At 42.6% G+C, this 26,540-nt stretch overlaps 2 protein-coding genes across 4 annotated transcripts in view; one reads left to right on the forward strand and one right to left on the reverse strand.

Annotated features, from left to right (window-relative positions):
* LOC139985604 (uncharacterized) overlaps positions 1–26,540 on the forward strand; it is a 179,432-nt gene that overhangs the window by 2,279 nt on the left and 150,613 nt on the right. The gene's annotated exons all lie outside the window — the stretch shown is intronic.
* LOC139985444 (tubulin monoglutamylase TTLL4) lies at positions 7,032–11,080 on the reverse strand. The gene is made up of 4 exons (XM_071999875.1): positions 10,225–11,080; positions 9,598–10,004; positions 8,832–9,222; positions 7,032–8,401 (listed from the first exon to the last, which is right to left on the reverse strand). Exons 1-4 carry the CDS (start codon positions 10,834–10,836, stop codon positions 7,940–7,942), a joined length of 1,872 nt encoding a protein of 623 aa, XP_071855976.1. The 5' UTR covers positions 10,837–11,080; the 3' UTR covers positions 7,032–7,939.

Raw genomic sequence — 26,540 nt, forward strand, 5'->3', positions numbered from 1 at the left:
CGATAAATGGCTGGAATTTTGTTTCGTTAATTGGACATTGTTATCCCTTTTACTTCTTGGAATCGACTTTATGGAGTAAGTCTTTGGTTCTCTCGTACAATTAAAGCAACGTTATTAGTGAATTTTCCTCTAGTATTATCCATCTAACGTAAATAAATGCGTTTACGCTCGATGGCCGGTTAACGATGAATTGCTATATATATATATATATAAAGCAACAACCTTTGATTCACAACCGCTTTTCCCTCCATTCTCTGACAGTCTATCTCGTAACAAAGATCGGAATCTTTACATGCTTCTTCGAATAATCATCGTTTCCTCTTTTCTATTTTGTATCACGGTTCTCTATCGTATAGGATGAGAAATATTCTCAGCTTCCGAATAATCTTTAATATATGTATAGTATATGGTTGTTTGCACGTGCGTACGTCGAGCTCGCGAAAAGAAAAGTGAAGGCGTCGTTATATACGTATGCACGATGGCGTTCCTTGAACTCCGCCGACTTCTACACGTAATCGTCGTAAGAAAGAAAGTGCGCAACGTGATCGATAGCAGCACTTTCTACCGGTGAACAAAATGCACTTTGTCCCCGTTCGAACTTTTACGAGCGGTTCACGTTCGCGATGTATCGATCTCGCGATCGATCACGATATCGGAAGTTGTGTTCGACAGAACGCGTAGGTGGAAACAAATAGGTACGAGCCGAGTATCGGTGATTTCGTTTTTTAACGCGTTACGCGTACGACACGTAACGTGTCAAAGGCGTGACATTTTCTCGATTATGGAAAATGCGTGTATAAAGTTATCAAATCGAACACAGATGAATTTCACTATGTTTTATGAAAATTTTACCTAGGAAATTTCTTCTCGTTCGATACATTTGCTTTACTGTGTTAATTTTGGATATTCGTTAATATTTGTTAACGTATTCAATTTCTTTTCTAAACATTTCCCATTTTCAGATTTATTTGTTGAACTTCACAGCGCGCAACTTGAACTCTATTTTTTTTGCTTTCCTATCAATTCCGTCGTAGCGGTAGGAAATAATTTCTACAAACTTTCGCGACACACTTTAGCGATAATTTGCATTTCGGAATAAAATATGACGAAAGATCTACATGTCCTGGTACTTTTGAACAGGGGTGTACCTATATCGTGTATATCTATGTTACTCGCGACATAATGCAGTTGCGACTACCGATTGCGAGCTAGATACCGATCGTTTAGACAGGAATGATAATTTTTCAATTTTTACCTGGACATACGTATAGCTGATTGCACAAAGTAGTCGCACGTGCACGCGTAACATGTAGCCACGGTTGCATCGTGCGGATAACTGTTATTTCAAACGAGCTTTCGTGCCGTTTACCTATAAACAGAAAACCCTGATTAAATGCTAATACGGCGTAGACAAGTGTTTTCGCCGTTGATCGAACGATCTCGCGTCTTTAGACGCGTTTCCTGGGATTTACGACGTAATCGCCGGATAATTTGTAGTCCTGATCCCTACGGAAGAAATAACTCTTTCCGTTGTCTCGTTAAACCGTCGACATAACGCTCTTCTCTCTACAATCCTCTTTTCATACGTTTACAATCTTTTTTCCTTTCTTTTTTTTTTTTTTTTTTTTCGTTTCTCTTTTATCGTCGAAAGATTTACACGTCGTTGCGTTCTTCGCTAAACGAACGTTGCAATTAAATCGTCGTTTTACACTACTATAGCAGGCTCGGCTTTTCGATTTCAATGGTCATCGCGTTATATAAGAGCGACGCGATTGCGAGTGTTAGAAAATCTTTCGAAAGAAAAACGTTTCGCCGACTCGTTCGTCGGTGACAAGAAAATCGTATCGAACCACCGGTAAATAATTTCGCTCCTTTGTGATCTTTTCGCTCGTTCATGGCCTCCATCGCGTCGTTGTTCGCTCCGTGCTAGCTGATTACTTTGGGAAATTGTATGGTAATTTATTATATAAATCGAACGAGACCGGGTATAATCGCTGTGGAAAGGAGACTGATTGAATCAGCACCATTTCCCATTATACAGATGTAGATTTTATGCATCGCTTTCTCCATGCAACTTCGTACGATTACCTTGTCGAATCAGAAATAATTAACGGCCAAACATCCGGGGATTAGATGACTTTCCACGTTAGTCAGGGTAGAAACTCGTGTCCGTTATTCTAGAAACATATCGCAGGATTACACGTGAGAATGATTTTTGTCGGATCGTAAACTCTAAGAGCTTTCGGGGCACGATTCTGGTACAAATAGAAGGACCATTAACGTTTTAACAGAAATTTTACGATTCTCTCACATTTTTCTTAAATTCAAGGTACTTTTTAACGGTAGCGATTAACGATTCTATGGAATTTAATCGAAAGAAAACGATGATGGTCGAGAAGATTTTTGGAAAAATCGTCGTAAGACGAGACGATGAATCGAACAAATCGCTTTGTAAGATTTCGCTGCGTTCGAACTGTAATATCTCTTAGAAAGTTTCTTTCTTTTTACGTTTATATATATATATATATATATAAAAAAGTAAAGGAAAGTTTCATAACAATTTAACTACGTGACTAGAAAATGCACCAATATATTTACTCGGCCAGCGAACGAACCGCTATTAAAGCAAGACCTTGAATTCTCCACCTTAACAACTTCTTTCAAACATCGTCGACTATAATCCTGCTCCAATTATACTTCGTAAGATGAACCAGTCTATAAACGAAAACAAAGTACTTTGTACATACGATCGAGCATCGAACGAGTCACTTTCTTCGACCAATTACAGTTACTACGCCATAAAATGTCTCGTGACACCGAATTTATGGTCGATGGTATGTACACCGGTCACCGGTGGCATCGCGAACCTCGTTTAGCTCGATCGACACGTGAGCATCCGTTTAAAGGTCACTGACACTTGGTGTAGCGCGAAATTCACTTTCGACTTCGAAGATCGAGGGACCAAGGCGACGCGATCGATCCCGGCGCTGACGAAACCAACGCGGTTCTTCTAACGAAACGGAGAAAGTGGCGCTCGAATTGGCCGCGTATCCTGGCGTTTAACATAGAACGCGTTGAAAATAGCCAGCGCACGATCGTTCGTGATCGATTCCTGCTAATTACGCGCCTTCTCGTTTATCAAGTCTCGCGTTCTAACAGCCACGAATAGGAAACAGACGAAAGTACTTTTGCTTTATCTCGTCGGTATATCGCTTTGATTGCCCTTGTCCGTAACATTTTTACCATGGATAGTATCAATCATGGTGACTAATCCAACGTTGCTTGCGTTCGATCGGATCGTAATTTCTATAGCGAGAAAATGTTAATTTTCTTTCGCGTAGAATAGAAGTCAATTTGCTGGAATTTATCAGTGGAGAAACGATTGATATAATAGGGATTCGTCGATTCTCTTCGCCAAGATTTCTCAGATAAGCGGATTTAATTAGTAGGTGTTCGTTCGATCGAGCATTACTTAATTAAAATTTCGTTGCGATAAACGAAGTTTTACCGTATTGTAGACTCGATGGCGAGAGTAGCGGAGGATCGCATTTTCTTTTCTAGGCGAAACTAGTTGGGAAATTCGGTTCGGGCGAAAGACTTTAGCGCTTGAGTAACTTCCGCACCGCGTGTAACTTGCACAAAGTAAAAGTCGAAGTAAACGACATCCACGTTATCGTGGTTCCGCGAATTCGAGGATTTTCCGAATAAGAGGCAGGTTTAACCCGTAACCACAGGCGTGGAAGTGTCGTTACGTTTAGCACGGATGCGTGGCCGCAAATATGTACCATCGTGCCAATGTATCAGCCAACATTCCACGAATATTTCTCACGACCTAAAAAATTCCAATTCTAAATACTGACATACTGCTTTACGCGTGATCCAATTGACCCGTAAACGACGAATCTATCGAACGAACGAAAGTATTCTCGAATTAGATTCCAATCGCTATAAATCTCGTTCGATTAACCATTTATCCCGTCGTTGAATCGATTCCATTTAACCGCTCTCGATTCCATCCTCGTCGAACACCTATCAATTATTATCGTCGTGAATACACAACAGATTTCCTTTGCCGTGCATGCACGTCTTGTTCTCATTGTAGGCTATAGTATGAGTCAACGTCAGTCAGAGACAAAGAACACCGGCGCTGAGTATCGTTTTGCTACGGTAGAAACGTCTGTTGTTTCTGGCGTTGAATGCAATTTCCGGTATTCCTATCGAACCTGGTCTATTTTCATAGACTGCTCTGGTCTAATCTGTGCGGAGAATTTTTTTTTTTTTTTATTTATTTGGATGAATTTTACAATCAATTCTCATTGAGAATTATAAGTAAATTTTTCCGACGCGATACTATGTCGTGTTTTAATAAACGTTTATCGTGTGTTTGATTCTAGTTGAATCTAGCGAGAACACGAAATTTAACGCGAATAACGTAACGAGGATTTAGGTGAAAATACACGGTGCGCCAAATAAGTAGGCGACCGAGACAAATAAAATCGATTAGCGCGTAGATAAGCGATAGGTTAACCAAACTCTAGAAAGATATTTAAATTGGGCCACGCTCTTTTCTATTTCCGTTACCTGCTGCGTTTTACTTTCTCTAATATACGCTTGTCACGCGGTTTCATTTGCGTATGTAACCGAGAATTCCGAAAGTTGTACATCTGCAGCTGATTGTTCCGAACGTCGGAGGCTAGCGATTACAGTGTCGTAATTAAGCGGACTCGAGTGGATTCATTCGTGAGATTGCGAATTTTAGATCTCATTCTGCTCTGATTGTCAGAGTCACGCAGCCGTACACTCGCTAATAATGTGACAGTCGGAACGCAGCCACGATAAACAGTCCAGTATTTTATCACGCTTGACCGCGACAAAGAACAGAGAACGCGGGTATCTGCTTGAAAAAATAATTTCAGAACGACGATCTGTCGTTAAGATTAAGAAAGCGAACGACATCTGTTCATGCGTCTTTTAATATCCTTTGGCTCTTTGCCAATTCAAGTTATATCGAACGTCTCATTATGACTAATTTATATCCGATAAGTTCGATTCAAAGGCTATTCGTAATTGAATAAACGAAACATCGACGCGAAAGAATCAATTTTGCGTATTAAGAGTAAAAGAAATAAAATATCGTATCGAATTTGCATTTACCGCGCGACCGCAAACAGATAATTCTGGTCGATCGTATCGTGTCTTTCGGTGCCGATATTTCTAGAACTAGACCCAACACCGTTTATCTGATCGTCGCTTCGCTCTAGAGTTTCTTTCTATCTGTGTTTTCTAGACTAAAACGCCTCACAGGTATCGCAAAGCTAAAAAAGTACCAAAGGTAGACAAATTGGGGCAAACAGCCCCGATAAGAGCGTCGTTAAGGATCAGTGGAACCTACCGAAATTCTCGAACGCGACAGGAACTCTAAGAAAAACGCTGTAAAAATTCTCGCTCGTATTTCCAAGGATTTTCAGCGAAACGTTTACGAGAGTCAATAAAGCCGGTACCTTTTAACGTTTAATAGCTTTTAGGGTTCCATTCTCGCGTGTATTCTCCCGCAAAGCGATATATCTTCGCGCTTTAAGATATTTTCCCGCCTATCGTTCCGAAACCTATTTCGTTTCCGATACGATAACAATCTTTGACCGTGGCTTAACATTCTAAACCGTGGTCGAGCTAGAATCGCATAGAATAATTACTTAGACGGATTAACGAAGGAAAGTTCGAGCAACTTCCCGCCTTGGTCGAGTAAAAAGTCGGTGGAGCCAGTGGCTTGCGTCGTTGATAAGTTGGTATGCGTAACGCGCGAGACAGATAAAACAGCGGCGCGTTAAAGCGCGATGCTCACGTGCAGTCGCCGAGGAGAAAAGTAGGTTGCATGTGACGAGCAGTCAGGCCGATTCCAGAGAACACTCGTCCGAATGAACTGAAAACCGTTGGATGCCGCGTCTACGGAATTTTCAGGAAGTGATTCACGTTTCTGAAGCCCGCGGAGAGCTTTCACTGGCCACTTACGTCACCTTCGAGCGAAGCGACGAGCACGTTACCGATCGAAATTATCGCCAACGCGACCGCGCTAAATGCGTCCCATCGAATAATTACGAGTCGACGAATTCCATCGCGTTGTAGAATTGCTTTCTCGAAGTATCGACGAGATATTAGCTTCGTTCCTTAATTACAGATCGGTAGCCTCTGAGATCATTTTGCTAGCTCCACGTACTTATTACGTTACCGTGCTATATAGAAATTGACGTAATACGAATATCGGTATCGAATCGAAGTCTAATTATTATCATTCGTCAGGCGATACACGTATACTTGTTTAGCGAAATTGTTCGCTATGGAAGATATTCGAACGTTGCAGCTTTCGACATTCCCTGCTGAATCGCGTTAATGAAATAGAAATTTATTCGTCTGAAAGACGACTAGTCTGTAATTAAGGGTCAAAGTTCCTACACAGTGAGTGGAAAAACTCTTATGTACACGTTTTTCAGCGTATGACCGGCAACAAGAATAGTTTGCTTTTGCCATTTGCATGTGGATAAAGCATACATCGGAGTGTTGTTGTGAAACTGGCCATCGACGTATGCAGGCATCTTGAAAGCTACGAACCAAAGCATAGAACGTTGCCTAGTTTTTGTCATAAATAATCGTTCGCGTATAAATGTTTAGCATCCACGCAAATTATCCTTAATGCGGCTGCTTGTGCAACGCGAATATTATTCAATTTAAACTAGTTTTTTCCCGGCGTGCCTCTCGTTCCATTTAAGTGACACATTGCCCGTTTCTTTATTTACCCGAGGCGGACTTGGCTACAAAGTATTTGCGCAACCGTGTAATTTTGGCTGCATAATCTCTGAACAAATTATCATCATGGGTAAATTAACTTGACCGTACGACAGAAGCGCTTAAACAATGGACGAAACGATAAGATTATTTCGAAGCTACCCATCCGTGTAAAGAAAGTCGATTCATCGTGAGACACGAGACTTGAACGTAACAAGGTGCATATAAAAACAAGGAAGAAGGCGATAATTTCGAGCGGCGATGTATCAAGTACTTGTCGTTTCGTCATTTGATCGCGTCATCTTACGAGCAAAGCTCAAAGCGCTACTATTTCGAAAGGGAAATTGAGTTACGCGTAATTCGATAAAGGAAGTTCTTCGTAGAAACGGATACTCCTATTCGGTGGAAGTTGTAAACGGCGAATGAATGACGTCAACGTGACCGATATAGTTAAAACGACTTACAGTACCTTGCGGTTATGGTGTTGCGTAACCCTCGACTAAGGTGGATTAACTGGCGTAAGGTTTCGTCGGATTTCTCGAATTCCTTTGACATCGGATGTCTCCGAAGACAAAATAATCTACGATTAAAGTAGTCGCGATTAGCGTGTTAATCGTCCATCGAGAAACAGTAGCCGCGTACTTATCCAGTCGTGCTGAATACGCGATAAGCAAGAAAATATAAACTCGACGTAATTCCTGGGAATATGAACGAAGGAAGGTTTCAAAACAAAATTACGTAATCGGAATTGGGTTGTTCTATCTTCTCCTTCGCTGTTATATCTTCTTAAGGACGCTCGTAGAAAGCGAGATTGAACTTGGAAATGACAAGGGAATTATCGAAGCCTTTGACTATTATTATCTGTTAACATAAATTAACATAAATAAAGAATTCAAATATTCAGCGTTAGCTTGCACAAGTTGAGACTCGCGATCGGTTAATCGTTCGCGTCGCGATTTAAACGATTTTATAAGAAACCAGAAAATTACCCTTACGAATATACTTAGGAACAGGCGTGTACGTTACGTAAGAAAGTACACGCGTCACGCCAGTGACCTTGCTCCGTGTGAACTATTTTAATTAGAGTTGAAGTGATTTCAGTACCGTATTAACACGATAATTTCCATACCGAAGCAGGAACGAACGACAAAGCTTGTGCTCAATCGGTGGCTTGATCTAAGTGCTGCATCGTTTCGCAATGTCGTTGCAGTCTACGAATTCCTTCCTTTCTGTTATCGGAGTAACGATATTCCCAGGCGTCCAGTAATCGATCGTAGTATCTTTCGACCTCGAAGAATTTGAAATACAAATAAGAATCCTTGGTAGGGAATAGTTTCTCAAAGTTATCAGCTTGACTGAGCTCGTCTTCGTAGCGGATCAGCTGCCTCAGGTCGTCCCTCGTCAAATTCCGCAGGATTCCATCCAGGTACTCGTCGCGAGTCTGCATCGCGTTGATTTCGTTCTGTTTCATTTTCTCGCCAAGGTTCAAGGCCGTGCTGTACAATCTGTAATTATGGGCGATCGAGTCGTACTTTTTATCGCAAACACCGTTGCTCGAAATTTGCTCGTTCTTGGGGATTTGGTAGCCAGCCACGTTTAACACGTCTTTCACCAGAGAGCCCTGCAAAATAATAAAAATCATAGCCAGACGATGATATTAATCGCTGCTTATGACACGCGTGACTCAATCCACCTGACCATAAATAATTTATCGCGTGTCTCGCGCGGTTTTCGTGCATCATTGCGGAGGAATTCGAAAGTTCGAAATTAACCGGTGACAAGTGCGAAGAAACCACGCTACCAGCCACGTGCATTAGGATACTCTTTTTATTTTATTAAATTTTTGTTTTATTAAAGCTCGTATCGACAATACATTTCACGTATTTCGAGAAGTGTCCGATGACTTATGGACAAAAGCGTACATGTGGCATGCGATCGCGTTTGGATATAATTATCCGCGAGTCTAATTCTTCATTGTGAGAAAGTTAGTACCGCGATGGTAGACGTTAATTTCCAGTTAGCCGGCGAACATCCATTTAAATCATAAGTACCTTAATAGCGATATCGAGTAGCGAGTCTGTCTGCAGCGACGGTAGAATGTTCACTTCGAGTAACCACGGTCTTAAACCCTCGTCGAGAAGTACGTCGAACCCGTACAATTCGTAACAGGTGTAACTGGAGATCAGACTCTGTAAAATAGTCGCGTTCATGCTCGATTCCACGGATATGAAAGTCTTAACGATGATATCCTTGATCCGAGACCATAGGTCAGCGACGTCCACCCTTTCCTGCTTCAGATACGACCATAAACTCGCGAAGGACCATTTGTGTCCTTTGAACGAATTCACTCCGTCGTTTACTACGTACGCTGGATTTTGTTTGTTCACGCTGCTGTTGGTTAGGTGCATGTATTTGTCGCTTAGATTTGCTCCACGAACGTATCTAGATATTTACTATTGTTTTAACAGAGTATAGGATAAAGTAGAATTATTTAAGCGAACGGGATACTTGGATCGAACTATAATTTGGTTATGAATCATTTTTGAACGATCCACGTTTGAAAATGATTGATTATTTGTTATAGATCGATGCTAGATCAAAGCTAATGTAATTAAAGCCGAGTATCTCGTAATATGTAAATTTGATTGTTCCAAGTAAAGCGGTAAATTAAATTTTAAGACGCCGAAGTTTAATCGACTCGAATAAATCTACTTCTCGCTGTTTGCAACGCTTATGTAAATCGTGAAACGAAATCAGGTTCTGATCGTTATCGTGAAAATCGATGAAATATCGAGTAAGTTAGGGTCGTCGAATTACCTGACCGAGGCGAAACGAACCAAGCCCTCTTTGTAGACATAAATTCTCATCGGGTTAATGCTTGTTAGGAGAACGTAAATTCGCAGATCGAATTTCAAGCCGTTAATGAGTTTCGGTCTGGTGATGTATCGTTGAATGATTACCGAATGCCACTTTGGTATCTCCCACCATTGATTAACAATCTTGATACCCTGGCCACGACCCGCTGACGGCGGTTTAATTATCCACGTGGTACCCATACCGTGTCTGCTCCACATGCTTTCGAATTTCTGCATCTCCTTCGGCAGTACGTACGTTCTTGGCATAAAGTTATATTCCTGAGGCCCGAACTTTCGCGACATTCTATTCAAGTGCGTCCATAACAGGTCCTTGTTGCCTATATTTTCAGATCCTGGTATGTTGTTCATCTGATATTTAACATAAATTTCATTGGAATCGAGTAAATTATATCGGAAATTTTACTTTCACTTTTCTAATATTAGCTATCTTTCAATTCGTCATTATAATGGCTGTTAAAGAACTTTGAACATAACGATTCAACTATTTCGCTAGAAGTATGTATTTATAGATTTACTACGAACTATAGATCTTTCTTTTCCTCCAAAGATCTTCTCACTTAATTCGTACCTTTTGATAGTTTTTCATATGTTGATACCTCGCCGTGTCTTTATTGGATAAGTTCCATACACCAGACCAGTCTGTCCCTTTATTTACCACTTGATATCCAGAACTGATTAAAATTTTGATTAAAATCCTAGGCATAGATGTGGTAAATTTCCATTTGAGAAGTCGAGCAAAATCTTTCGGCAGTTTTTTGGGTATATGATCGTGACTTTGAAAGAGAACGTAGGGCGAGACACGAGGGAAAAGACTCGCCCTCAACGGCAGTGGCGAAACATTCTCAGTAGCCTTATCTCCATCCGCCCGTTTATCGAAAACAACCGGTTGAGCCGTATTTTTCAGAGCAATGCTCTTGTTTTTCGTTAATTTCACCGATCGATGTCGTATAACGTCCACAGATTTAGCTTGATTGTTACGTAAGGACGCAGGTCGATGATCGGCTGATTTCGCCTTGGAACGAAGGAAAACTATCTCCGTGAGTTTTTCGTACTTCAACCATTCTTCGTCGGAGTCTGCATTAAGGTTAATCATGCAACCATTGGAGGTACTGGTGGCCGCGCATCGGCTTGACGAGCCTTCGAATTTCCGTGGTTTAGAATGGCCAAGGTCAGCCTGCATCGTGTTATCGGTATACTCGTAAATTTTGCGTTCATTATCGTTCAATGTGTGTGTCTGCACTGGAAATTTTAATAGAACTCCATAATCGAACGTTCGTTAGATCGGTGCGGGTTGAAGTTGTTCGTGAAACTCGTTTCGGTTCGCACGCTCGATACTCGATAAATTCGCGAAACACGCCGACGCGACGAGCCGTGTTATAAAACCGTGGAACCCTGATACGGCAAAGCGTCGCCAAAAAATCCGATCCGTTCACCTATCGTCGAGGAGACGCGTCTCCGATTCGAACCACGCTCTCCACTCTCTTTCTGCTTCGCGATTAGACGTACGCAAGGAAAAAGCGGGGGTGTCCATTAAGTCAGTTTCTGTTGGTCTATTTTCTATCACCGTGTCGCGAACAATGCCGCGATTGATTCGACGGCTTTCCGCATTTGCGTGCCAGCCACGCGTTTATCTTGCTCGGCAGAGCGCTCGGACGCGGTAAACACGCGGCTGCACAAGCAGGGGTTGGTTTATGCGCGTAACGCGCGCCACATGCACTGCAAACACACGTGCTTCTCTCTGGATTATTCGCTCCAGGCCAGTCCTCTCTAATGGCACGCATCTCATATCATAATTTCATCGAAATTCAATGTTCCAAGGAAACTTCAAATTTCGTTCCTCCTGAAAGAAAATTACGAGAAGGGAATTTTTAGTTTTAGTTTCTTAACGTTAGCTACGGTTGAGTGGCAATTACGATTGGTCGCAAAGTTACTGTTGATGTTATCGGATGTATGAACAGAGAAACGCGTGGATAAATAGTAAAATGGAAAATATATTTTAGTACAGAAGTGTAAGTACAAGTAGGAATATAATTTGAACTGGTCCCGATCCGCACGCCAGCAGTGTTACCCTATGACCGAAAGTCCCGAAGCCATCGTCGCCTGTCTACTGTCTATGGGCTGCCTTCGTCCCAGTCCAAACTAAAAAGACCAGATGTAGAGTTTTCTTAGAAGCGGTGACCACTTCAACGGTTACAAAATAAATCCAAATTTCGTAATAATTCGATTACGCGACTAGAAACGCTTACGCTTGAGACTATCTGAGGAAAAGGACTAATCCTACGGAGGATGAAGAGAAGCAAAAAGACAGAAGAGCCAGGAAGGGTCCTAAATAGATCGACAAATACGCCTATCGTTCTCCATAGTTCTCCCATCCGGACTCTAATGGCGATGCTGCTCGATGCTAATTTGATTCCCGTGTAGCGCAATCACGGACCTGATTGTCGATGTTACGCGCATCACGCGCATTCCTGCGTGCACGTTAGTTGTGTTTTCCATCTTGCACGATTAATTGTTCGCGGCTGCGATGCGTGGCCGTTGCTTGGCTGCTTTCGATCGGTCGGCGAGGAATGCGAGCCTCGTGTGTCTCTAATCTGCGCGCAGTCACACAATACCCGGGACAAACGCGAGCGAGCTGCTAGTGCTCCAGCTACGGAGTGTAATACTCGCGCGATGCCAGATATAACGCGCATTTACATACTCAGCAGCGGCGCGCGCGATCCACGATCGCGAAAACAGCTCGTCCCGGTCTTCCGGCATCGAGAACGCTCACTTTCCTCGTGACTCTCCGCTTTCGGCTTCCCGGTTCGTGTGTTCCAGCTCTGCGAGTAGAAATATCAGAAAATACTTGATTTAAGGAGATCTAAGCTTGTACGTTTCTGATCTAACCGCGCAGCGTTGGATCTTGGGAAACGTATATAATGCATCGATGTTAGATATCGCGTGGATTTACATGGCAGGATGAACGATCTTCCGAGGTATCCTTCCGGCACTCTCTGATCTTTCTCGTTTCATGGTTTCCATAGTTAGTAAAGCGATACTTGGTGTATCGATGCGACGAACTTTCTGTACGGTAAACGATGCGAATTATTAGCCTTTTCTTCCGACGTAGGATCCGTGGATTTGGCTAAGTGCAATTTACAAGTGGCTAGAAAAAGTATTGGATATATATCTTTATGTTTTTGTTTTTACTTTATTTTAGTTATGATTACAATGTTTCGCGTTAATCTTACTGGCACTACGATGCCACGGCAACTTTTACACTGCTCTCGATGGATGGTCTACTTTTTGCTCAATCACGTTGCACTCTTTATACAGCCTCCGTAGATAAACATATCTTTTCATGCTACGCGAGTAAACCGGGTCGTTTATATCCAGGCCTAGTTCTTTTGCTATTCTCGGCTTTTAAAAGATCTGAAAACATTCTTTCCGAGATACTTTCCTATGTCTCTACCAGTCATCGTGCAACCCTTCCCAATCGTAGTTTCGTCTGGCGTTTGAAATTTTTTAAACAACGATAAAAGTTTAGAGGAGAAGCAGATTCGAGTATGAAATTTCGCTGGAATCTTCAAGTTGTCGAACCGAGTTTGCCAAAGTTAAAAAGCTTCGCGCGCCTATCATATACTTTTGTCAGCCACTTTTCGCTTATTCGCGATACTTTGATACAAGTTTGCTTAATTTTCAATATATCATCTACGCTTCTGTGTTTGTTTATGCTACTAAGCAAACACTCAGGTTCATATTCGTTTCGTATGCATATGGTGTTATATACTTTTAGCACGATTCCGAAATAAGATCCAAAGTAAATGGGATACACAGCCATTTGTTTTCTTTCGAAACGATCCCAGAGACTCGTACCGTTAGCAGTCGACCAGGTCCACCGTAAATCACGAGCCTCGCGATACGTTTTTTATCGTTCGGCTTGAATTGGGGAACGAATCGGAAACGGTACCCATAGAGGTGTCTCATTGTTCTTCCCTCTTTCTCCTGGTTTTGTTTCAGCACCGCATTACGGCATATATATATATCGATTCTGGCAGTTTTACGCCCGATATACGCCCCGCGTTGATAAAACGATATATCACGCAGTGATACACGCGTTCTCCTACACTCTCGCGGTTCACGCGACGAATATAATACGCCGTGAATTCTGTACAACGATATTTTCAGTAGAAATCTGTCGTATTAACTCTGCCGTTATTGATTGAAGAATAAATTATTTCGAGACACGTAGTTACGGTGTATTCGGGTTGTGCAATTATCGTTTTCTTGGATGATCGAGAAAATCTGTAGTCAACGAGATATTAGTTTCGCACGTATACCGACGTTATTGCGAAACCGAACTTTGCGTCAGTAACACGGATACTGTTGTTCGGTTGGATAAAATCGTTTGCAGATTATTTATGTTCCTCGCGTCTCTCGAATCTTTCACGGTTTCATTCGAATCGAAGTACTTCTTGATCGTTTATTTCTTTTATCACAGGTACGTCTTTAAACCGGGTAAATTAAGTATAAAGTAAAAAAGGACGTATTTCTGTTACCGATTTCTCGCCAAACATAATTTCCTCGCCACGACCCAAGGAACGGATTGAGCTTTGAAAGGGCCAAGGAAAAATATCTTATGTTTCAAAAATATGCGAAGGAAGAGCCTGGTAAAATAGCGTTTATCGTAACTCTGCCACGTTCCTTCATTTTATGCAAATAAAATATATAATCTTGGAGATCTGTTTCACGAAGATTCCCAAGCATCTTGTAAAAGGGAGAAGTTGCACGGCGAGAAAAATGGTGAAAAAGGAGGCCGCGGTTTTCTAAGGGCGCTCGAAGCGGTTAATGAAGAGGCCGCGTTGCGAAACTCGAGTGCGCGAAGGATGGGAACAGAGAAACGCGACAGATAAGAATGGAAGAGGTGCGAAAGATGTAGAAGCCTTGGAGGTGTCGTCGAGATCGCGGACGCGCGTTCAAAGCGTTTGCACGACACCATTCGAAGAGCTTCGTGCGAGAAAACGCGGCAATCCGAGACGTCCGTATCCCCGATGTATCTCTGGTTGCATTGTCCGGATGACGGGCAAACGTCCTTCGGCTCGCGAGTCCGTGCGAGAAGATTCTGCACGCGTATACTGGATACGCATGTCGGTGCGTCGAGTACATTAGAAATTTCGCAATCGATCGACGATCGGTATACGTGCGTGCTTTCCTGTCAGGAATGGTCCTCTCGCGAACCGTCCTTCCATTCGTTGGATCTTCGCGCGAAAAGATCTCTAATCTTCGACTCGTAATTAAAAATCGATCGGCTTTATTCAAGTAAAACGTACAACAAACAGAATCTCAGGCGGCAAACTGGTTCTTCTATTTATTAGGTTATTTGCGTGTAGGTATTTAGATTATTATAAGGCTGAAAATGCTATTAGATTAACTTAGATAATGGATGAAATTGAAAAAAAGAAAAAGACGAACGAACGTTATGATTCAGCATCGTTTGCCCGTTCTTGATCGATACGCAAACTACGAGCCAATTGCCTCGTAACTGGGAAAGTTCCATAAAAGTCAGATTAAACGATGGGTAACTATACTCCTATTATGACTGCGTATTTTTTGCATACTGTTCATCGGTCCAGAGAGATCCATTGATCGTGAGAGAAATATTATCTTATTGAAAAACGAGATCACCGTAATTAATCACTTCCGGGTATTTCTCGTCGATTTCTTTCGATATCCAACTTCTCGTTTAACCGTATCTTCCTCGCTTCTATCAAACGCATACCATTAATCATCGACTATCAAACACGTTACAAACTTTCCGACCAATATAAAAAAGAAAACGCGTCTTAGAAAGTACCAGCTAGTTTATTATTCGCGTATTGTCGATTCTTTTGCCTCTCCTTCTCGTCGAAAGGTTGCGTTCATTAATACAGTGCGATTGTTGTCTACGCCAATTAGACGCTCGACCGCATCGTCTTCGTTGATTCATTTGTCTCACGTCCGATTCGGTTCAACGTACCGCGTGAATCTCTTCGCATCTACATATTTTTCCTACGTTTTCCTCCTTCCCCTTCTCACGAGGATTTAAGTCGCTCCGTTTCGAACACTTCCATAAGCAGAAGGGAATTCCAGCCGTTGTTCGCTATTCTCGTAATTTTGCAGTGCATCCACGGCTACATTCTGTACTCACGATGCATTAGCGATGTCGCAATGCCGACATACGTATAACCGCAGTGCGCCTCTCTCCCCGAAACACAGTTGAAATCTTGAAAGCGCAACCGAACGGCCGACGACAGATTCACAGACGGAGTTCTACTTCTTTTTGGAAACTCCGTCCTTCCACGCTTTATTCCAAGTTCTTTATCTTTGCTGAAACTATTCACTGTACCGCGTTCTGCACTCCTGGTGCATTCGTGATTTTGCAACTCGCTTGCATACACGCACGCACGTACGTACTACGAACGGTCGATTCGCGCTGGCACAGAAACAATCGCGACTACGTTCGAACGACGAACACGCTCCAAAGTCTGTCCCACGCTTCCAGAGAAGATAATCCTTCGAAAATCGCTGAGCATTAGAAAAAGAAGAAGGGAAAAAGATAAAGGAAAAGCGTTATTAACGAGTAATCGTGTAACCATTTGGGACATTGCGCTATCGGTTTCTGTGTTATTACCATTATAGACGTCTGATCGTGACGGTCATTAACTGGCGATGGTCATTAACTCGCGATGGTTCTCGCGTTTAGCCTCGTTCACACTCGCGGGGAACTACAAATTTCACGACGAAGCAAACAGTTTCTTCTTTCTCTCGATAAAGTAACGTTACAGCTCGTACATCGAAGTAATTTTCAATTTTACTGGAACGTACGTCTCCATCTGTTTCGTTTAACGAACGTACTATAGTTTGGTCGTTGTTTGCCACGGTCTCGACGAAACTCGTTCGAGAGGCGAGAACAGACGAGAAATTAAACACTCTGCAGGCGTCTAGAAGCTACTTGAAGGAACTCGTTATCGAAAAAGACCAACAGTCTCTCATAGAATAGATGGCAAAAAGTTGAACACGAATCGTTTCTTTCTTAGCTCTCGATCTGCGAATTCTTCGAAACAGCCAAACAGCACGCTCCTTTCAACTGCGTCAAAAAATCAATGCGATTTCGAAAGGCAGACGAATAGCAGCGTTTCCTGGCAGACACGTGGAAACGCGAACGTCTAGCGGAAAAAAAAAAAAAAAAAAAAAACACGAACGACGTCGACCGACGCGGTCTTTTTCTATGGAGAAGCCGCATAGAGCACGCATTCGGAACGATGATTCGATTTTTCCATTGATCGTGAACGTTAACGAAGAAAATAACCGGGCACGTAACGATCGCGTGAATTATTATTATCGAGACGTCGATGCGGTCGATTTATCATCGACATCGTGTTTCGATAGCCGCCCTCGGGCAGGTGAGAGCATAATTTCCAATGCACCGCTCGGAACGGTGCGAGAGCTCGCTCTATTCGTTGACCTCGTTTCCGTCGAACCTTTGCATCGTTGAAATTGTTTAGCAAAGACAAACGAACCATTGCGGATTTATTTAGCCGGACGAAAGCTCATAGATATGCATCGAGGAATCGAGGGTCTCTCGCGTAGGCGAATATTTTGTTAACGCATTTAACGAGGATCGTGATCGTCGAACGATGTTTCGCATACAGTGACCCTTTCTTAATAAAACTGTTTCGACACTGATCCGTTACGAAACCGTTTTCAACTATGAGATTCGGTGTATATTTTTTCCTCTTGAAAATATAGACAAGGAAGGAAAGAAAAACACGCGATTGTCTCTTTCAAGATATACGGTTGAACTTCATTTATCGATAAATCAAAGTATTAGTTAACATCTGATTAGTCGAACTCCTAGCGATTGAATCTAATTATTAGAACGTAAATTTCTATTATGTGAACGAAACATAATAGATGGTGGCAGGTGGATTCTTCTAATATACGAACTTTGGTCGGATAAACCGTTCGTCCTAGGAACAGTTTAGAAGAACAGAGTTACAGTATGTCAGTAGCAAGATGCGCGTTGTACGAACAAAGTACTGAAACATAGTATCGAAGTTTAAAACCGCTTGTTTGCGAAAAAATAGGAAATGCAAGGTATCGTCTGCAAGCGGAATCGCGTGTAACGTTGCCTGGTATTTGTACAAATGGAATTCGATCGCGTTGATAAATAAGACATCGGTGCGAAATCATAAATATTCAACAGCCTTTTTTCTAAACACGTTCGATGGAGGAGGATGAATTCCACCAATCGCGTTTCACTTTGAATTAATCCATTTATGAAAGACTCGCGAGCGTCGCTTCGTTAGCTCTTTCTCGTTGATTCAACGATTTATTATCGGCGACGTACTATTTATGTGGAATCCGAATGAATACGCGTTACGGTTGTCTTTTATGCTCAACTTCTTCGCGATCCTACGATACCGACAATGAAATATCGCCATCGTATTTTATTTTCCATTTTTTGCCGATTCAATTAAAAATAATTCCATCGCGGTCCGAGAATACTAGAAGGTACGACGATATATTCCTCTGTCTGACTTTCAGGTAATGACCACGCGAAACGACCTAATATGTAAATTCCACGGAACGTGATTCGTATGCGCTTCGCGCGGAACTCGAGGCGTGGCGAACATTTAATAATTTACTTCCCGGTGAACAGATGCATTTATCGTAACGGACACCGATCGTAGATCGTGTTGCATGTTTATCACCTACTGCACGCAAAAAAAAAAAAAAAGAAAAAAGAACGTCGTAATAGCAATTAAACGGTCTTAAACGGTCTATCGAATTCTTTGTTGCATGAACAAACGAATTATATCGTTATTTATTCGTTTCGTGTGCGTGATTCCGTTGTATCACTGTACACCGAATCACACGAGTACTCGTGCGATTGATATCGTTTTACGATTAGAAGCTTACAATTAAACATATTCCAACGTGCGTTAAAATTGTGAAAATGTTCGACTTTTGTAATTTATCAATGGTTGGTACCAATCGTTCCATTATTTATCGCGCATAAAAGAATAGTTGCACAATACAAGCGTATAAATAAAAGATACATCACGTAGGCTTTACGAAAGTTTTCGAATGAAACTTTGGGAAGGAAGAGCGTAGCACGGTACCAGAGGTACTCGCCATTGTCGCTATAGCGATGATCCGCGATGGACATCTTCTGCATCGACTTATAATTGAGAAAAGACAAAACGGATTCGAGAAAGCGATACTCTCTAAACTGTATTCGGCACGATCAAGTTATATTCGAATACGAAAATTTCCGCTCGATTTCTCATTCGGTGCAAAATAAGAATACTATGGATTCTAAGAAATGACAAACGTTGTCTGCAGGGAACGAAGAAGGTCAGCCGAAGATATTTTCGGTGTTTGACCGCCGAAAAAGATTGAATAGGTGTTGAAAATAACCACGCGCATCGTGCCGATGTTAAAGCGAATATTTACACGAAGAAACGATCCAAGGAAAAACTGTATCAGCGTAATGTTGTGTTTGCGTGGTGGAACATGTGGTCTATGAATGGTGTCTCGATCGATCGATCGATCGATCGATCGATGGCATCGAAGAACACACAGGAGGCAGTTAGGAACGCGGTCGGCACCGATTTGTCGAAGCAGTTGTCAATCTCTCTCCATGTTGAGAGATACGAGCGCGTCAAAGGCAAGAAACACGTCAAGGCCATCGCCATTGGTATAGTGGAACGAATACCAGTACTGGAGCAACTGGAAGACGGATCGAATACGGTTCAAAGCAGATCCCAACCGCGAGCGCACGTTATCCGCTTCGACTCTTGAGAAGCTGGCAACTTTTCTTGCGGTTTCGTGGTACACCGGTCGGTGTCTATTTCCGATACGTTACGTAGGTCGCATTTAAAAAGCGCTAACTTTCAAAATGGCGTATCCAGGTGGCATTGGTTCACGAAATCGGTCGAGGTGTACGCGTTGTCACGGGAAAATTGCCAGTCGATCCTCGTGCACTGGTTTAAACGATCGCTTTGATCGTTCACCGCGGTTCCGTTAACCCACGACAGCCGATTACGATGTGATCGACGATTGTTTGATATTCTACGGATAATCGATCGATTCGATCTTGCTTCGATGTTGCTACCGATACCGCGTTAATATCCATCGATATCGGCTTATGAATTTCCATCTTATGCTCGTAACACGTGTGACTCGTTCGGAAGTCGCATTGATTCGTAAACTGCGAAGCAGAAAAAAGCGATGATGTTACGAGCATCTTTCTATTCAACGTGGAGCTTGTTGTTATTTATGTCGCGTCTGCGATAAGCAAACTCGTGGAAATAGGTCATTTGCTTTTCGAGAATCAAACGTTGATCGTTTAAGTTTCTCTACGAAATTGGGGAAAGATGGATTCGATCGTCGTTTGGCTCGCGTATCCTATCGGTCGAATCAATTGTTTGTTAGCCGTCGTTCGTGACACGTTGATCGCGCAGATGAAGCGGTAGAAATTCCTCGTTCTTCTCGAGTACGTCTCAATATTCTCGGATGACGAGTTCGCGATCGTGGTTGTGAGAGATCGGTAATAGCGTCGGTATTGTTCACGGTTGATCGATCAAAAAATCGGTGAGAATTTTTCCATAATCGCATCGTTCGTGCAGGATCGTCTCTTATCTCGCGTGTGAAATTACACGTGAGAATAGATTTGCCTGGAATTCCATCGCATCTTCGACAAGCGAGATCGCGGTTCGAAACAGCTGAAGATTCTCGTTTTTGGATCTGCGTCAGGGTCGAAGAAGAGAGGCATAGAAAAGTGTGTAGGCGCGTGTGCAGCTTTCACGTATCTGTTGATGTCAGGAAGGTCTCACGCCGTCAAGGTCTCTCGAGGCAAACTGCAGCCGCATTATGCAGTCGTTGTAGACATTTTTATGCAAATCCATTTAGTAGTGTGTCGTGCCATCCGTTCCACTAATCGAGCGCCGATGCATCGTGTTGGTCGCTCGCGCAGAAAATCACGCTGTATCCGCTTTATCGGCTCGATCTTCTAAATTTACCACGCGTTACGTAATCTATACGTGTTTAGTTTCATAAACCTTTCCTGCATCGTTTCAGACGTACGTCTGTACACCGTGTGATTTGTATCCAACCGGTTGAAATGTGCGTCAATCTTCCGAGAAACCATCGATCGCCTCGAATGCTCTTTCTAATTCTAGCTTAGATCCGTAGAAATAGACTCACAGTGGAGCGTTTCCGCGAAAAATCCGTCGAAACTTTTTGGATAAGCCGAGGAAGCATCAGGAAGGTTTGTTGTCTTGTTGTTTTCCTTTGCTTACCTATCAAGGACTTGCAAGGTTTCATCGGACGTTATGCGGTTGCACGAGACGTTTTTATGCAAATGCGATTGGCATTGTGCGTGGAATCATCATCGGTTTGGTCGCTCGTCAATGGAGTCGAGATAAAGCGGCTTTCCTACTCGTCAGACGTTTTAATCGACTCCACCGGTAATTTATGGTTCAAGCTGACGAAGCTGTTCGTGAATCGTATACGTAATACGCATTGACTAGAATCGCCGTAGGAGAAATTAATTTTCAGTCGTGTTTATCGAACACAAATCGATATCCTCTCCGGTCGATTCTTTTCTTTTTCTCTTATCCTTTATTTTACTCTTCGACCATGTGCCTCGAGGAGCCTTCCTCGTCGAAATCATAAATCCAAGCGGAGCAGTAGTTATCTTCGCGCTATTGCGTATAATTAGCGTTGACTTATTAACTCCACGATTTCCCATTATCCACTGGTATACCAGGCACGTTTCTCCTATTACAAGCTTGCAGATTCGTGTCCGACTATACAGATCTGTTTACACGTTCGTGGGAAATCGCTCGATCTAACCGACGACGAACCTACGTCCAGATATTTACGAGTTTTTCTTTTTCGCGTACGCTGCTCGTGTAATTGGGTTTTCGGAATTGAAATACGCGTAATCTTGCGTAATCGTGTTCGCCACAGGAATGATAAGATTATCGTCATGTATCGGCACGTATTAATTTCTTCGCGACGAAGATCGAGAATCGAATCTGTGTTCTGATTGGATGGAACGATACGCGTGCGTCCCTGACCAAAGCGATCTTGCATATTAGTTAATATACACACGTATATCGGCTCGTGCGCACAATATATCGACTGTTCGCTAATATGGTTACACCGTGCATACCTTCGATAATATCGATACGCATATTCATCGACGCGACCAAGCTGTCCAACTTTCGACCTTGTCATCGCGAACTAAGAAGGTATACGGCGTTGGAATTCAAAGTTAGATCGTCCAGACGCTATTTCACGTCGATAAGAACAGGCAATAATCGCTCGAGAGTCAAAGAGATTTCACACGCTGGTAAGAAATCGAGGAAATCCTTCGATTCAGCTTGGTTCGACGGTAATAACTTCTTCAGCGTAGTAACATATGCACGGTCGGAAAGAAGTAGAAATTTTATAAACGTAGTATTATTTACTTTCGTACGTTTTACGTATTACACGCACGACTCGAAGTTTCACTCAACGCGATATTTCTATTCGATCGAAACGAATAGAAGTCACTTCGATCTCGCTCTATCGTTCGAGACGGCGATAAGGACAGAAAATGAACGGTTGCTTTGCAATTAGAAGCAAATTAATTTTTGAGATCTTGATACAATGCATGTACCCGCAGCTCGTATCTTCCTACAGGTAAATACAGTGCTGATGTAGCTTTTCCTCGTGCCGGAGTGCGAGCCACATTGTAATAATAACATAATAATAGTGGATCAAGCGTTCGTGTAACCTTTGTTATCGATCTACAAGCGATCGCGGTTCAAGTTGAGTGAGTAATTGCTACGGGCATTTGCTTATCCCCGGTCTACGTATTAAGTCGGCCATAGTACACGGCGTGGCGCGAAGTAATACGATAATATCCGCCAAAGAACTCGGAATGTCGAATAGTATCGATGGAGGAAAACCGTCGATCGATTATCGGTGCTTACGAAAATAGAGCTGCGGTTTATTCGCCTGTGCACGATTCATCGAGATGGAGGATAATCTGCGAGAAAACTTTGTATTCGATCGAAACGCCAAAGATTTATATCTTCGACGATCTAATGGAGTGGCTCGTGAAAGAAACCGAACGCGTATTACAAAAAATTAACGAGACGCTAGTGAAATTTCAAAGTGTTTACGCGACGTAAATTGCGCCTTTTGTTCTTTCAATTTTGTAATTTACGCAGCAACTTGGCAATTTATGAATGAAAAGGGAAGAAGAAAGAAATATAGAAACGGAAGCAGAATGGAGATTGCGTTTGATCGCGGTTCAGTCTACGTGAGAAAACAAAAATGGCATCGACGCAGTGGTTCGTGTCGAGCTACGATTTATCGCCTCGCGTGCGTTGTCACCCCGTTCTACGTTGTTTCACTCGGTCGTAAAGCCCTCTAGTTCTCGTTCACCCGATAACCTTTCAAGAAATTCCTTCCCTCCGCTCCACGTGACAGCCGTACGCATATTCCGCGCGCGATACGCTCGGGGACTCGCGTCGAATTCGAGAAAAATTTCCAGATAAAACTTGTCTGTTAGGACGCGCGACTCGTTAAGTATTAAGCTCGAGATCGTCGCGTACGATCTTTCGTTCGTGCGATTCCTATCGTTAATCGTGATTAGAAGCCAAATCTTACGTTGGAAAGAATTTTTGAAGCCGAGATAGAATGAATTATCGATGAAAAAGGTGAAAGGTAAAAAGAGTCGTGAACCGGCAATTTCTTAGTGGAACTTGAACGCGTTAGTAAAGACTTTAATTAAGAAGGAACTTTATCGAATTTGTCGAGAAGCTTTCGTTCGTCCGATTCGCGCGGTTTATCCGTCCAGATTAACAGACAGAATCGTACTCGCTAATAAAGTATAATTGGCACGTCGACGTTACACGATACAAGATTGTCGCATTAATTACGCGATACGGTTTTCGCTGCAAAGTTATGCGCAAATGTAAGTACCTCTTCTTATCGATTAGTCGTCGAGCGTACCGGCCTCGCGACGCTATAATAATAAATGCACCGACGATCGTTCGTCCGGGTCGCGAACTAACTATAGCCAGCGTAATTGCTAATTACTAATTAGACCAGTGAGACCTGTATTACGACAGTGTGACAATAATTTCTAATCCACTTGCAAACCAGTTTTCAGTAATTGCGTCCAAAGATATATCGTTGCAAGATTCTCCAGTAATATTGTCTTATATCTTACAAGACTTTCCTCTTTCCATTTCGAACGATTTATAGAAAGGAGGAGCTTATCGATGCGATTTATGATGCAATTTATCGAACATCTAATAATATCGGACGACAAATGAACTTATGGAAATATGCCATTTGTTCTTGACGATCGAACGTTAATCGTGTTCTTACGTAACGAGATGATAAGTCGACAAAAAGCGGACTTGTTCGATTTCGCTTCCGAGAGATTCGATCGATAAAAATGAACTTTTCTCAAAGTCGAACAAAATTTAAATCTAACATCTTTGAAGAATCGCAGTTGAGTGCGGGAGTGTACGTAAAAAGATAGTTGTAACGAACGGTAACGTAGGTAACCAGGATGCGCATTGGTCGATCCATACGCACCGAGTGATTTTCCTCTTTCATATCACACCACTCTTAACGAATTCACTTTTTTTTTTATACTTTCATCGCTGACTGTGTAGCACGTTCCATTCTTGGGAACTTGGAAGCCCTCGCCAATCGTGTTTGTTCTTACTGTAGGCGTTGCCAATCTGCGAGAAAGAATAATCGACGAGGAGGATATCGCGGATAGAAGATTAAGAAAAAATACGACAAAACGCGATCGATTCTCAGCAATCCTGATCGAGTCTCGAGGACTAAAAAATATCCGTATCCTCGATGAACCAGGCTTCGGTACGCGAAAATTCCAAATATTTTCTATTTTCTCAGCTTTTCTTACCGAACGTTTGACAAAACGTATTAGCCATCCATCGTCTATTCTCTTATAAGCGCATTCGTCTTGCGAGACAATATCACCTTAGATACATCTTTAAGGATCTCCTTTCACCGTGGCAAAAAGAGGCGCATAATAGGATGAGTAACGACAGGAGACCAGCCGGTCGTGATCGTTGCGAAAACTTGTAGGCTCGACGTGCCAGCCAAAGATTTATTAAGCTCCATACTATACGCGCGTGCCGCTCGATGGCCACCACCTTTTTTTCCTTGCAATTCGCTCGATGAACGTTATTTCCATGGAATTGTGTTGAACATCCACCACGCCTTGTTTAGCTCGTTTTATGAATTACGACGTCTCTGTGTCGCTATATAAAGCCTCTTGTCTCCTTTATAGCGTGTACTTACGTACGTACGTTGTACGTTTCGTCGTATCCCCCGAAGAATTATAACATCGTGCACGGAATTTCTCACGTGGCGCACGCGACTTTCGTTCGCGCTCGCCTTTCAGCCGTACCGTTATCGAAACGAAGCGGTTAACCGTTTGCAACCTGCTATCTTCTATGGAAATGATACAGTGACAAGACGCGATGGACGATAGAAAATGGACGAAGATAATGGCATCGACTGTAGGTCAATGCGAAGATGCAATCCTTGTTAAGAGTTTAAAGTCCCCTAGGCGGAAGACCCGTTAGCAAAACGGATTCGTACGTTCCCTTCTCTGGGTTTTTTCTTCGCGACATATTCGTTTTACCGTGTGATACATTCGAGAAAGTAATCAGAATCGGCCCAGCCTTAGCGCGAACGGACTGATTCGTCGTTTCCCAGAAGTTTGACCGATTTCCGAGATCGTGCCAGATTTCAATCATCGAATCCACCATATCCGTTTCCTGAACAGAAGTATCCGGTGCTAAAGACGCACCTACGTTGCCGAAAGTTTAAACGGAATTTCTCTTTTTCGCTTGGCAAAATATGGCAAGGAAGGACCCACGCGTTTTTGACTTTTAATGCCGATGACTTCACTCGTAAGCACGAAGACATTAGGCGAGCGAATGTAACTCGAATTCGATTCCGCAAAGGCGTTGACATCCTTTCGATATCCTCGTAGATCGCGAGCACGTTTTTGGATTCGATCGATGTGGAAAAAGTAGGCGGACGAGGCATCGAGGAAGGCGAGCCGAGCCAAACGCCGATGCTAATTGCAATTTCCTTCGTTTCGGTCGCCATCGCTGGTTCGTCATGCGACAGCAATGGCGTTCCTTAAATTGTAATACAATACCGTGTTATGTATCGCTGATCGCGCCCGAAAACTGCATACTCGATTAACATCGAATTGTACGTGACGTAAATTTTGTCTTTCGCATAAAACGCGCCAGCGATGGCCGTATATGCTTTCGCTACGTAGAAAGGTCGTCAATTAAAAGATTAAGAAGCTGTACCAGTTATTGAGCGGCATTCGGAGTCACACGTCGACATTCTATGCGAACGAATCAAGGTATACTAGTATTAATTTAAGAATGTACGAAATATCCAGGTAATCGCTGAGGTATTGAAAGTCGACCTTGCGGTATTAATTATCGTTCGACCGTGAACGACGTTCGTCTTGAGGTCAGACATAGCGGACACTTTCTTCAAAATTATTGTCGCTATGAGTCAGCTCGACGATTACTTGATTACCGTGGACGAGTGATAACGTTGCAGCTTGTAAGTTACAGCTTGCCAATGAAAACGCGATCGAATAAGATTATCGTCGGATGTGTTTTATGTAAACGTTCGTTGAGACGTTTCTACGTTGACGTCTAAATTTAGAGGGAGAGAGCCATTTTAAAGCTGACGAGGTTAAAACGTGGTCGATATCGGTACAAAATTACGATAACTATGCTAATTCGCGGTTAACGTGGTGACGCATCGGGGAACAGCAAACGC

The sequence above is a fragment of the Bombus fervidus genome, chromosome 3 (assembly GCF_041682495.2).
Source record: "Bombus fervidus isolate BK054 chromosome 3, iyBomFerv1, whole genome shotgun sequence".
In the NCBI taxonomy this organism is placed as follows: Eukaryota; Metazoa; Arthropoda; class Insecta; order Hymenoptera; family Apidae; genus Bombus; species Bombus fervidus.